The 13,088-nt window shown below is 45.1% G+C and overlaps 1 protein-coding gene across 2 annotated transcripts in view; it reads right to left on the bottom strand.

Moving 5' to 3' along the window:
- LOC137542409 (ABC-type organic anion transporter ABCA8-like) overlaps window positions 1–12,245 on the bottom strand; it is a 160,651-nt gene extending 148,406 nt beyond the window's left edge. For both annotated transcript variants that reach the window (XM_068264302.1, XM_068264303.1), the window contains exons 1-2: window positions 12,165–12,245; window positions 11,189–11,415 (exon numbers count right to left, since the gene is read on the bottom strand). In XM_068264302.1, the coding sequence (XP_068120403.1) occupies window positions 11,189–11,361 (173 nt within the window). In that variant the 5' untranslated portion in view covers window positions 11,362–11,415; window positions 12,165–12,245. The remainder of the gene's footprint in view (window positions 1–11,188; window positions 11,416–12,164) is intronic.
- Window positions 12,246–13,088: the final 843 nt, after the last annotated feature.

Below are 13,088 nucleotides of genomic sequence, written 5' to 3'. Positions count from 1 at the left end.
AGTCGGCGGGGAGAGGGGAAGTTCCCCCCTCTCCCTCACCTCGGGGCTCTCCCCTCTGCGCCCCCCTCCAGCTAGTGAATGTGTGTGGGCAGCGGGCAGCAGCGGCGGCGGCGGCGGGATACATACCTTCTTCCTTGCGTTCCATCGCCGCCTTCTCTTTCTAGCGGCTGACGTCACTTCCGCTTCCAGAAGTGACGTCAGCCGCTAGAGCGAGAAGGCGGCGATGGAACGCAAGGAAGAAGGTATGTATCCCGCCGCCGCTGCTGCCCGCTGCCCACACACATTCACTAGCTGGAGGGGGGCGCAGAGGGGAGAGCCCCGAGGTGAGGGAGAGGGGGGAACTTCCGCTCTCCCCGCCGACTGTGGGCAAGGCTTTCCCCTCATGCTGCCACCCCTCCAGCCCCCAAAAAACGGCCCCGAGCGGGCCCCAGGGGGGGGCCGGGCGCCCCCCCGCGGGCGCAGGCGCTGCAGGGCCTATTGTTACGCGTGTGTGTGTGTGTGTGTGTGTGTGTGTGTGTGTGTGTGTGTGTGTGTGTGTGTGTGTGTACACATTTACGTGACTGCCGCTTAGCGTTACACGGCGATAAAAGACCATCACAGCGGATCAGCTCTTCAAGATCCCCGACGACACAGCCCAAATTATTGCGAACGCTGGAAGTCTCGTTGATGCCGTCATGTAACGTCGCTTGACCTGCCAGCAGGAAGATGTATCGCTGGACGCTCGTCGGGAGGGAGCGGTCGTCAGGATGACCCAAAGTTTGGCAGGGGGCCCCAGTGGTTTCAAGTTACGTCCCTGCCCCAGGCAGTAGCACAGCAAGATCTGAACAAAACAGGCTTCCCCTGATTACCTTAGGCTGTTTGGTTGTTTAACCTTCTTGGTTCCTGTTTGAAGATGTGTAGGAGCTAGTGGGGAGAATCACCTTAGCATGGCATTTGTAAAGTTTCTTAAAGAGAAACTCCAACCTAGAATTGAACTTTATCCCAATCAGTAGCTGATACCCCCTTTTACATGAGAAATATGATGTTTTTCACTAACAGACCATCAGGGGGCGCTGTATGACTGATTTTGTGCTGAAACCCCTACCACAAGAAGCTCTGAGTACCGCGGTACTCTGGGCTAACTGCCACAATGTAACAATGTTCACAGACAGAGACAGCTGTAAACAGCTAATTCCTAACAGCCAAAACAGCTAGGAGCAGCTACATAACCTGCCCACAGTAAAAATGTCACCATGTAATAAAATGTCAGAATGTAAATCGGGGAGAGGAAAGATTTTACAATGAGCAAACACTGACTAAATCATTTATACATAATTATTGTAAAAATGAAGCACTTTTTTACTACATTATTTTCACTGGAGTTCCTCTTTAAAGTTCTTCTAAGCTGTGGCAATTAAAGAGAACCTGAGGTGGGGTTCCCACAACGAAATCCCAATACAGAGGCTGGGTCTGCCTATAGAGCCCAGCCTCTGTTGCTATTCAGATCCCCCCTAAATCCCCCCTGCGCTCAGCGAGACCCCATAAATCACAGCCGCGCTGTGCGGGCTGTGTTTACCATTGTACCCGCCCACATCCCTTCCCTCCAATCAGCGGGGAGGGAAGGGACGCGGGCGGGGACCGGAGCGATGCAGGAGGCGGTGGAGAGCAGAGACTGACGTTACAAAGGTAAACACATCCCGCTGCGACACGCTGCGTGTCAACAGCGCGGCTGTGATTTATGGGGTCTCGCTGAGCGCAGGGGGGATTTAGGGGGGTTCTGAATAGCAACAGAGGCTGGGCTCTATAGGCAGACCCAGCCTCTGTATTGGGATTTCGTTGTGAGAACCCCACCTCGGGTTCTCTTTAAATAGAATGTTAAGAAAGACTTAATAGATTTAGAGCAAGCAGAGGCAGTTTAACAAAACATGTACAGTACATCTAAAGAGATGTCAGGGATGCCTCTTACTATTGTAATGCTGTCACTGCATGAAACAGCTTGTAACAACATGGAGACACTGCACTCTCTTCTGCTGTTACTAACAGGTTTTTGTCATTGGGTTTCAGTAATTTACCAAACTTCTACCGCACCTATAAAAATTTGTATGAGTTAGCACACAAAAGTCTAAAATACCGAATGCGGTATTTTCCCGACCACCGCGCATCTTTTTATGAATCGACCCCATAGTCTAACTGATCATCAATAGTCACTGCAATCTGCAACATAATTACTGGCCACTAGTCACTGCAATGTACAATAGAATAACGGTGGCCATACACCTATTGATCTGCCACCATATGGATCATCAGATAGATCCCTCACTGATCGAATCTGATCAGAAAGGGGTCTGTTGCCTACCTACACACTGCAGATAGATTCATAATGAATTTCAGCACGAAATCTCTGAGAAATCATTGAAATATTACTGCCGCCTGCCGGTCCATCCCCCTTCAAGTGCCGATGTCCTCCCCCCCCCCCGTCCAGTGGTGGGTATTTTATGCCAGGGGCGCTAATCCCGGCATATATGACGTCACTACATGGAGCGGTCTCACATGGTACGTCTTTCACAGTGACAATTTAGTGACAATTCAGAGGAGGCTGGGAGTCTCACCAGCGTGACAGGTAAGCATGTAACACTCACTCATGGGCCCATGGGGGGCACATGTACTGGAGGGGAGATCGGCCAGGGGGGGTTCGGTCAAGTCCGCCATGGACCTGAGGGAGCCCTTGCGATCAAGATTGTCCAGCATGATAGATCCTTTTCAGCGATTTTGGAATCGCTCAAAATGATCAGTTGGGTGAACATATTGTGACATTGATATATGCCAGATTCGATCATTATGATCAAATTGGCCAGATATCAATGCTGAAAATCTCGTAATGTATGGGAACCCTTATCGACCATTACTAATCACTGTAATCAACAACCAGTCTTCCTGATAATCATGTGAGATACCACAATCTACACTTGGCTTTCTCAATCAGTTCCCTGGAACCCCAGGGTACCTGGCGTGCTCTGCAGGGGTTCCTTGGCATTTTCCCCCATCATGGGGGAAGTATGATAGAGCACATTACAATAGGAAGTACTGTAACATGAAGCACTATATCCGGTACAGCGCCGCGGTCCAAAAACCTCATGCATCCGAGCAACGTTCACCTCCCATTCATTCGCCTATAACTTTATTGCTACTTATCACAATGAATTGATCTATATCTTGTTTTTTCCGCCACCAATTAGGCTTTCTTTGGGGGGTACATTTTGCTAAGAGCCACTTTACTGTAAATGCATTTTAACAGGAAGAATAAGAAAAAAATGGAAAAATTCATTATTTCTCAGTTTTTGGCCATTATAGTTTGAAATTAATATAAGCTACCGTAATTAAAACGCATGTATTTTATTTGCCCATATGTCCCGATTCTTACACCGTTTAAACGATGTCCCTATCACAATTTATGGTGCCGATATTTCATTTAGAAATAAAGGTGCATTTTTTCAATTTGCGTCCATCCCTATTTATAAGCTTATCATTTTAAATAATATAATAACATATTCTCTTGACATGCATAATTAAAAAGTTCAGACCCTTGGGTAACTATTTATGTTGTCTTTGTTTTTTTTTTAATTTTATTTTTTTTTTAAATAAAAAAAGTGTATGTGGGTAATTTTTTGTGGGGGAGGGAAACTGCTAATTTTAAATGTAAAATTATATATTTTTTTAATCAAAAATGTATGTGGGTGCAGTTTACTATTTGGCCACAAGATGGCCACAGTGAAAAAAAGTCCTGGATGCGAACGATCTCGCATCCAGGAACTAAAATGCTGGCGGAAAGTTTCCTGGGGGCAGAAATACCGCGCTCTTTGGAGAGAAAGCGTCGGAATTTCTGCGGGGAAGCTAGATCGGTGAATGGGAATTATATTCCCATTCACTGATCGGGGGGCTAGCGGCGGGCGCGCGCCCGATCGCGCGCACCACGCAGGGAAAACAGCAGTGCCTATCTGGACGAGTAAACTCGTCCAGATAGGCCGAACTGGATATTGGGGCTCAAAATAATAAAGAGCACATTAATTAAAAGCACTAGGACAGTGATGGCTAACTTTGGCACTCCAGCTGTGGTGGATCTACAAGTCCCATGAGGCATTGCAATACTCTGACAGCTCAAAGCATAACTTAGGGAGGCAGAGGCCTGATGGGATTTGTAGTTTTGTCACAGCTGGAGTGCCAAGGTTAGCCATCACTGCACTAGGATAAGAAGACAATATATTGAGTGACAGTGTAATGGGGTTAGTGAAATAAACAGCCTAACCTACTTTTAAAGACCACGCCTCCTGCAAAATAAATGCAGGGGTTCCTCGAGATCAAAAAGTTATTTGCAGGGTTCCTCCAGGGTAAAAATGGTTGAGAAAGGCTGATCTACACCCAGCTTAACTGACCTTCACCTCAGGCATCTCCGTGGTTTGCCTATGCCTAAAAATGTCCGAGTCGCTGCAATCAAAAGCAGTATTACTAACCATAACTAGTCACTGCAATCCACTACAGAATTACTGACCATCACTAGTCACTGCAACTCACTACAGAATTACTGACCATCACTAGTTACTGTAACCAACAGCATTTCTACTGAACATTGCTAGTTACTGCAATTCACTACAGAATTACTGACCATCACTAGACTCACTGCAATCAACAGCATTACTACTGACCATCACAAGTCACTGCAATCCATAGGCCCTACTACTGACCATCACTAGTCACTGCAATCCATAGACTTACTACTGACCATCACTAGTCACTGCAATCCACTACAGAATTACTGACCATCACTAGTCACTGCAATCAACAGCATTACTACTGACCATCACTATATACAGATAAAAAAAGAGTGGCACTCACTGAACAGAGGAATGGCGTGCCAAAGCCTCAAGGGTTCCTCGCACCTTGGGATCCAATAGTAGTAACAAACCAGTTGGAGGCTGGCACTTCCAAAAAGTATAAAGATCTTTTATTGATTCATCAACAGCCGTATAGCCACATGTTTTTATTGATGAATCAATGAAAGAGCTTTATAGTTTTCGGAAGTGCCAGCCTCCAACTGGTTTGTTTACTGACCATCACTAGTCACTGCAATGCACTACAGAATTACTGACCATCACTAGTCACTGCAATGCACTACAGAATTACTGACCATCACTAGTCACTGCAATGCACTACAGAATTACTGACCATCACTAGTCACTCCAATGCACTACAGAACTACTGACCATCGCTAGTCACTGCAATGCACTACAGAATTACTGACCATCACTAGTCACTGCAATCCACTACAGAATTACTGACCATCACTAGTCACTCCAATGCACTTCAGAACTACTGACCATCGCTAGTCACTGCAATCCACTACAGAATTACTGACCATCACTAGTCACTGCAATCAACAGCTTTACTACTAACCATCGCTAGTCACGAAAGGGAGCAGTCTGGTGCTCAGCGTTAGTGGCGTTTGATTTAAGGACAACCGAAAGCTCCCCAGCTGGTCTCCCTCATTTAAAATATGCTCCCCTGGGCTGTGTAGCGATTTGCAGCGGAACGTGTGCTCACCTATCTGCCAACTCCCCTCCTCCGGTGTCTTCTCTCCATCTTGGCCGGGGTGCCGGTACCCCCTGATCCAATGGCATGTATGTGATGACATACGTGGGACTGGGTGATGGGGTGCAGCGCCAGACAGCGATGACACAGGAGGCGGTATACCTGTAGGTAAGTAAGCGTATGGTCCGCTGCAACACTCTCCACAGCTATTGCCCATTGGTACAGACAGTGTAATCTACGCAAGTTTTCAATTGTGAAAAAAAAACCTGAAAAAATAACACTGGTCTATAAAGCAAGACATTTACAATTTAACCTATACCATTCTATTTTCTTAATTGAAAAATATCAAAAACAAACCCAGAAAATGTGATCACATTTCGATCGAATACATGGTAAACATTCGATTTTTCTTTATAAAAAACAAACAAAACAAAAAACTGGAAAATGGTATGTTTTTCTGTGTATCTTATGTGGCCCCCTTTTAATGTCCATCACTAGAGATATCATACTCTGCGCCCAGTTTTACGGACATCATTAGACACTGGTATCTACAACCAATCTTACTGACAACCACTACATGCAATCTTCATGACCATCAATACAAACACTACATTCTATACCCAGTTTTACTGAACATTACTAAAGACGCTACAATATTCTCCCAGTGTAATCTGTATCCTAACAACCCAACCAGCGGTCCCTTTACTGGTGGGGTATTAAAAGCCACACCTCCCAACATTTTTAGATATAAAAAGAGACTTTAACCTCTTGAGGACTGCAGTGATAAACCCCCCTAGTGACCAGGCCATTTTATGTAAAATTGGCCACTGCAGCTTTAAGGCCAAGCTGAAGGTCGCACAACAGAGCACACAAGTGATCCCCCCCCCCCCTTTTCTCCCCACCAACAGAGCTTTCTGTTGGTGGGGTCTGATCGCTCCCACCATGTTTATTATTTTTTACAAATATTTTTGTTTATTTTATTTTAATAAAACACCCTATTCCTTTAAAGATTTTGACACATCCTGTCACACCTCTAACCACGCCCCCGCTATGCCCCTTGCCATGCATATCACAAATAATTCAGAGACAAAAGTTGTCATATCATTCAAACCACAGAGGTCCTTTCCATTATCACTAGAATGTCTTCATTTTAACATTTAAAAATAAGAAACATATCAATTTAAAGTGGGCTGAAAGCCAGCATTTCTACTTCGCTCTAAAAGATTCCTCACAGCTTGAAAGCTACTATCCCAGAATTTTTTTTTTTAGCAGAATATCGCTGAAATGGTTAAACAAAGCATCTTCTCCTGCTATTCAGCTTCACATCTGCATCCAAACAGTAGATAACAGTATCTTTTTTTACTTGTTAAACACAAATGTATCAACACTGGAATGTAAACAAACACTCTCTGAGAAACTGTCTCTGCTTCAGGCACACACAGTGTTCAGAATAGCTCATTAGAAGGTTTTAATATATAATACAAGGCAGTTATAATAGAAAAAGAATAAAATGCAATGGCAGCTTTCAGGGCAAGACAAACTACACTTTAGAAACTTGTAATTTGTAAACAGACAGAATTAGGTGTGCACAAAAGCAAATATATCTGTATGAGTAATAAAAAGTAGGAAAACACATTTTTATTGAATGTCAGAGTTTCAGACCACTTTAAATGATGGGCATAACGTTAAGTTATTATTCAGTAGAACAATACACATATTTACACATATCTGTACAGGAGTCCTGAAAGAAGGACAAATGAGGAAGAAAGAAGGAAAGAGGGATTGGGTTCCCAAAGAAGGACTTTTCCTCGGAAAGAGGGACAGTTGGGAGCTGTAACGATTGGTGTCAGCAATAAGCAGATGTCTGGTTATTAGGTGATCTGCAGTATCACCAATAATCCAGACACTATACCTGATTATGTAGTGATCTGCAGAATCACCAATAATGCAAGTATAGCAAGAACAAATGAGATAGCTAATACAAAGTATTGTGCTTGGTGCAACAGTAGTAGCTGATAGGTTTAGCAATACCTCACCAGAGGAGCTGGTGGGTACTATCAGTACAGAGGCCCTCACCAAGGCTCTCTGGTGAGAGTGGCGAGGTCAGACTAGCAGGTTCGGCGACAGACAGATACAGTACAAAATCAGAAGGCAAGAGGAGGTAGAGTAATCAGGCAGAGTCGGCAACCGGATCAGATGGGCAAAGAACAGAATCGATAAGCAGAAGGAAGGTCAGAGGCGAGCCAGAGTCATACACAAATAAATGCAACAATATAAAGTACTAACTATAGATAGATAGATGTATATCGCAAACACTGCATATACATCTATCACAGCAGGAACCTAACTAGGTCTGAACGCTAACATGAAGTATTCGCAACAGCAGACAAGTTGCGAGTGAACCAGGAAGGCTTAAGAAGTGGAGGAGACCCCTATGGCACGCCCACTCCCATTAGCCAATGAGGAGCAGGCATGGTCGGAATAGCCCATTTCCGTTTCCGGCACAATTCCGCATTCCGTCATATAGAAATTCCGTTACTGTTCCATTCCGACGGTATACCGGGGCAGTTCCGCGGAATTCCGACTTATACGGAATTCCGTCGGAAAATTTTTAAAATTCCTCCTCCTCCTCCTCCTCCTCCTCCTCCTCCTCCTCCTCCTCCTCCTCCTCCTCCTCCTCCTCCTCCTCCTCCTCCTCCTCCTCCTCCTCCTCCTCCTCCTCCTCCTCCTCCATCCATCCATCCAGGATTTGAACCCAGGACCTAGTGTGTAGTAGGTATCTGTCTTAACCTCTAGACCATGACCCACACTACATGCTAAAGCTGGCGGTAGCATAAACCATACTTCCATTATGATCAATTCGATAGAAAAAGTAGCATGATTAAGGATTTGTACTTTTGAAAAGCATGCTTATATACCATAGCTGGGATTTGAACCCAGGACCTAGTGTGTAGTAGGTATCTGTCTTACCCTCTAGACCATGAACCACACTGCATGGTCGTAGGTATCTGTCTTACCCACTAGTAAGGCTGAGGCTGGAGAGGCTGCAGCCTCAGGGCGCAGTGTAGGAGGGGGTGCACAATTCATTCAGCTGTCATTCCCAATTGTGTTTGAAGCAGAAAGAAATAAGAAAAGGTGATACATGGCAGCGACTGCAAGCCAGATAAGTAGAGATTAAGGTGTTGGGGGTGGGGGGGGGGCCCTGGGGCACCTCTTAGTGTAATAGCAATCAGTGTGTGACAGCTGGGGTGGGAGGGATGGGGGGGCGCACTTTGCTGTCTCAGCCTTGGGTGCTGAAGGACCTTGTCCCACCTCTGGACCACACTACATGCTAAAGCCTGGCCCTGAGTGTGGTTGATGGTCTAGAGCAGTGGTCCTCAAACTAAGGCCCGCGGGCCGAATGTGGCCCCCTAAGGCTTTCTTACCGGCCCCCCACACAGAAAATGTATTGCTTATAAATGCAGTCAGCTACATCTTTAAATATTGGTGGTCCACATATGGAATAGCAGTGCAGCAACCCCATCCACATGGAAGCCAGAAAGCAGAAATTTTGCTGGTTTCCAATCAAATTCCACATCAGGTGACACTGCTGTCCAATTGGCTTGCAGATTGTCACCTGGGTATGCTTCACTGTCTGGTCCGCAAAGACTTCTACATCATTTTATGTTTACTCCGGCCCACCAGCGGGTCTGAAGTATGTTGACCCGGCCCCTCAACCCAAAACGTTTGGGGACCCCTGGTCTAGAGGTTAAGACAGATACCTACTACACACTAGGTCCTGGGTTCAAATCCCAGCTATGGTATATAAGCATGCTTTTCAAAAAGTACAAATCCTTAATCATGCTACTTTTCCTATCGAATTGATCATAATGGAAGTATGGTTTATGCTACCGCCAGCTTTAGCATGTAGTGTGGGTCATGGTCTAGAGGTTTAAGACAGATACCTACTACACACTAGGTCCTGGGTTCAAATCCCAGCTATGGTATATAAGCATGCTTTTCAAAAAGTACAAATCCTTAATCATGCTACTTTTCCTATCGAATTGATCATAATGGAAGTATGGTTTATGCTACCGCCAGCTTTAGCATGTAGTGTGGGTCATGGTCTAGAGGTTAAGACAGATACCTACTACACACTAGGTCCTGGGTTCAAATCCCAGCTATGGTATATAAGCATGCTTTTCAAAAAGTACAAATCCTTAATCATGCTACTTTTTCTATCGAATTGATCATAATGGAAGTATGGTTTATGCTACCGCCAGCTTTAGCACGTAGTGTGGGTCATGGTCTAGAGGTTAAGACAGATACCTACTACACACTAGGTCCTGGGTTCAAATCCCAGCTATGGTATATAAGCATGCTTTTCAAAAAGTACAAATCCTTAATCATGCTACTTTTTTCTATCAAATTGATCATAATGGAAGTATGGTTTATGCTACCGCCAGCTTTAGCACGTAGTGTGGGTCATGGTCTAGAGGTTAAGACATACCTACTACACACTAGGTCCTGGGTTCAAATCCCAGCTATGGTATATAAGCATGCTTTTCAAAAAGTACAAATCCTTAATCATGCTACTTTTTCTATCGAATTGATCATAATGGAAGTATGGTTTATGCTACCCGCCAGCTTTAGCATGTAGTGTGGGTCATGGTCTAGAGGTTAAGACAGATACCTATTACACACTAGGTCCTGGGTTCAAATCCCAGCTATGGTATATAAGCATGCTTTTCAAAAAGTACAAATCCTTAAGCATGCTACTTTTTCTATCGAATTGATCATAATGGAAGTTTGGTTTATGCTACCGCCAGCTTTAGCATGTAGTGTGGGTCATGGTCTAGAGGTTAAGACAGATACCTACTACACACTAGGTCCTGGTTCAAATCCCAGCTTTGGTATATAAGCATGCTTTTCAAAAAGTACAAATCCTTAATCATGCTACTTTTTCTATCGAATTGATCATAATGGAAGTATGGTTTATGCTACCGCCAGCTTTAGCATGTAGTGTGGGTCATGGTCTAGAGGTTAAGACAGATACCTACTACACACTAGGTCCTGGGTTCAAATCCCAGCTATGGTATATAAGCTGTTTTGAAAATCTGCAATTCCCTACTGGATTGGATAGGGAGGGAGAGAGAGAGAGAGAGAGATTTTTTTGTGCGATTACGGAAAATTCCGTCGGAATTATAAAATTTCCGCGGAATTCCGTTTGAGAGGTATAGGAATTCCGATTTGACTACCGGAATCGGAATTAACCTAATTCGGCCGGAATCACGGAGTTCATAATTCCGCGGAATTTTCCGAGCATCCCTAATGAGGAGCGGCGAGCATCTCCTCTGACGTCAGCCGACCGGCCATTCAGCTGGCGCACCTCCTCCCCGCATAAAGGTCCTGTCTGTGCGCGCGCTCGCACGCAACAATGCAACCCTATGTGTGGCTGACAAACCCGTCCTCGGCGTGCTAGACGCCCGAGGCACGGACAACTCGCCAGGCAGAGAGATGGAGGCAGCTGCGGTGGTATCGCTGTTCACCACAGCTGCCTCTTCCATGACTGTTACAGGAGCTATGTAAAATCTGCACTGTGAACTCATAGGCCTCTGCCTCCATTGTGCTCATACTTCGTACTCACCAGTAAGCGAGATCTTTCAGTCTCATCATCTTCATGACTTCCCGCATGTGGCAGCGCTCTCTGGTGACGTAGAGTGAGAGCAGGTAGGTCAGTGATACGTAGCACATGCACATCCCGACAACAAACACAGATGTCACCACTGCATTTCTCCACGCGTATGGAGTAGACCTCATCTGCACCACCTGAACATTGAGCAGCGTGTCTTCCACCGACTTTCCAGTGCTCTTCTGCAGGAAATACAAATCAGGACTGTCAATTCTTCCATCACTGCACACAGATCTCCGCAAGGAGCATGGAAGGAATTTCAAGACCGATCCCTAAAAACCATTCACTTCCATTATTAAAAAACACATAGCATCACCTGAAGAGTTTTTGTACAGAAAAAGCCTAACTGGACTGAAGATGAGAACCTTAGTGTAGGATTTCTGTTACAACCCTTCGCTCAGATTCCTCCAAGGACATGAAACTGTGCAGACATGAAATCGTATCTAAGAAAACACAAGGAGATCGCTGCAGAGAATGTGGTTCCCATGTGGGTACTACTGCAGGAGATTATTATTATTATTTAGTATTTATACAGCGCCAGCATTTCACGCAGCACTCTACAGGGTACATATAGTCATGTAACTAAATGTCCATCAGAGGAGCTCACAATCTAATTCCTACCATAGTCATATGTCCAATGTAGCTAGGGCCAATTAACTTATCTGTATGTTTTTGGGCTGTGGGAGGAAACCCACACAGACACGAAGAGACCTTCCATCCCCATGCAGATAGTGCCCTGGCCGAGATTCAAACCGAGAAACCCTATGTTACATGATGAGAGTGCTAACCACTAGGCCACCTTGCTACCCGAGATATAAAAGAAGATATGAAATAAAGCTACATGAAGCCACTCGTGTGAGGACAATAGTGTTGCCATCTACAGGCAGATGCAACTATCTCCAAAAATAGAAGATTGGTTTGGCCCACGTACCTCAATGATAGCTGCATCAATGGCTGCCTGCAAGAAGAGGAAGCCTGATCTCCAGTAACGTGTTAGGGTGCAGTAGTCTCCTGATTCATTAAAACAACCACCTGCAGTGCAACAAGATAGACACCAATAGTATAGAGCAGTGGTTTATTCACACAACAGCAGGCTACATAACTTCTACAACCCCTAATGCATTGGAAACTAGAGGATTCCCTATGCCCCTCTATACATAAGGGCAATAAGTTACTTGCTGACCCCCCCCCCCCCCCCCCCCACACACACACACACACACCCACCACCACCCAATATGGCCGACTTTGCGACTTTCTAAACCTCTTCGTACAAATGTAACTGGACGTCTCATAGGTAACTGACCCACAGACATGTATGACTAGGTGACTACCCCTCTCCCCCTTGGATATATGAATAGATGGTTTTCGTAAGCCCATCTACTTATATATGTGCGATTAGGTGACTTTCCAATTCACTCCATACATAAGGGACTAGGTAACTTCCCAACTGCCTCTACACATGGAAGACTAGGCGACTGCCTAAATCCTTCCACATATAACTAACCAAGTGACTTCCGAAACCCCTCCATACACAAGTAACAAGGGAACTTCCTCCATATATAGGAAACCAACAAATGACTTCCTAAGCTCTCCATAGACAAGTGAATAAAACGAATACATGGCGTCTCAGCGCCAGGCAGTTTGGCACAAACCCTGCTACCACTAAACTCTGAGGCGGCGTAAAATACTGTTCCCCCTCCGAGTTGTCACAACTCGCAAGGAGATGTAATTCGGGGTGTGGCAGCCACCGGAGCCACGCATTGCTGCTATGACGGTGCCCAGCTTCAGCGCCAAATTTACCTGCTTCGAATAATATTACAAACCCCTTCAAATATGTATAACTACTTTATTTCCA

This window comes from Hyperolius riggenbachi, chromosome 12, assembly GCF_040937935.1.
Source record: "Hyperolius riggenbachi isolate aHypRig1 chromosome 12, aHypRig1.pri, whole genome shotgun sequence".
NCBI classification, from domain to species: domain Eukaryota; kingdom Metazoa; phylum Chordata; class Amphibia; order Anura; family Hyperoliidae; genus Hyperolius; species Hyperolius riggenbachi.
Note: the sequence above shows the minus strand (reverse complement) of the source record. Positions and strands in the feature narration are given on the sequence as shown.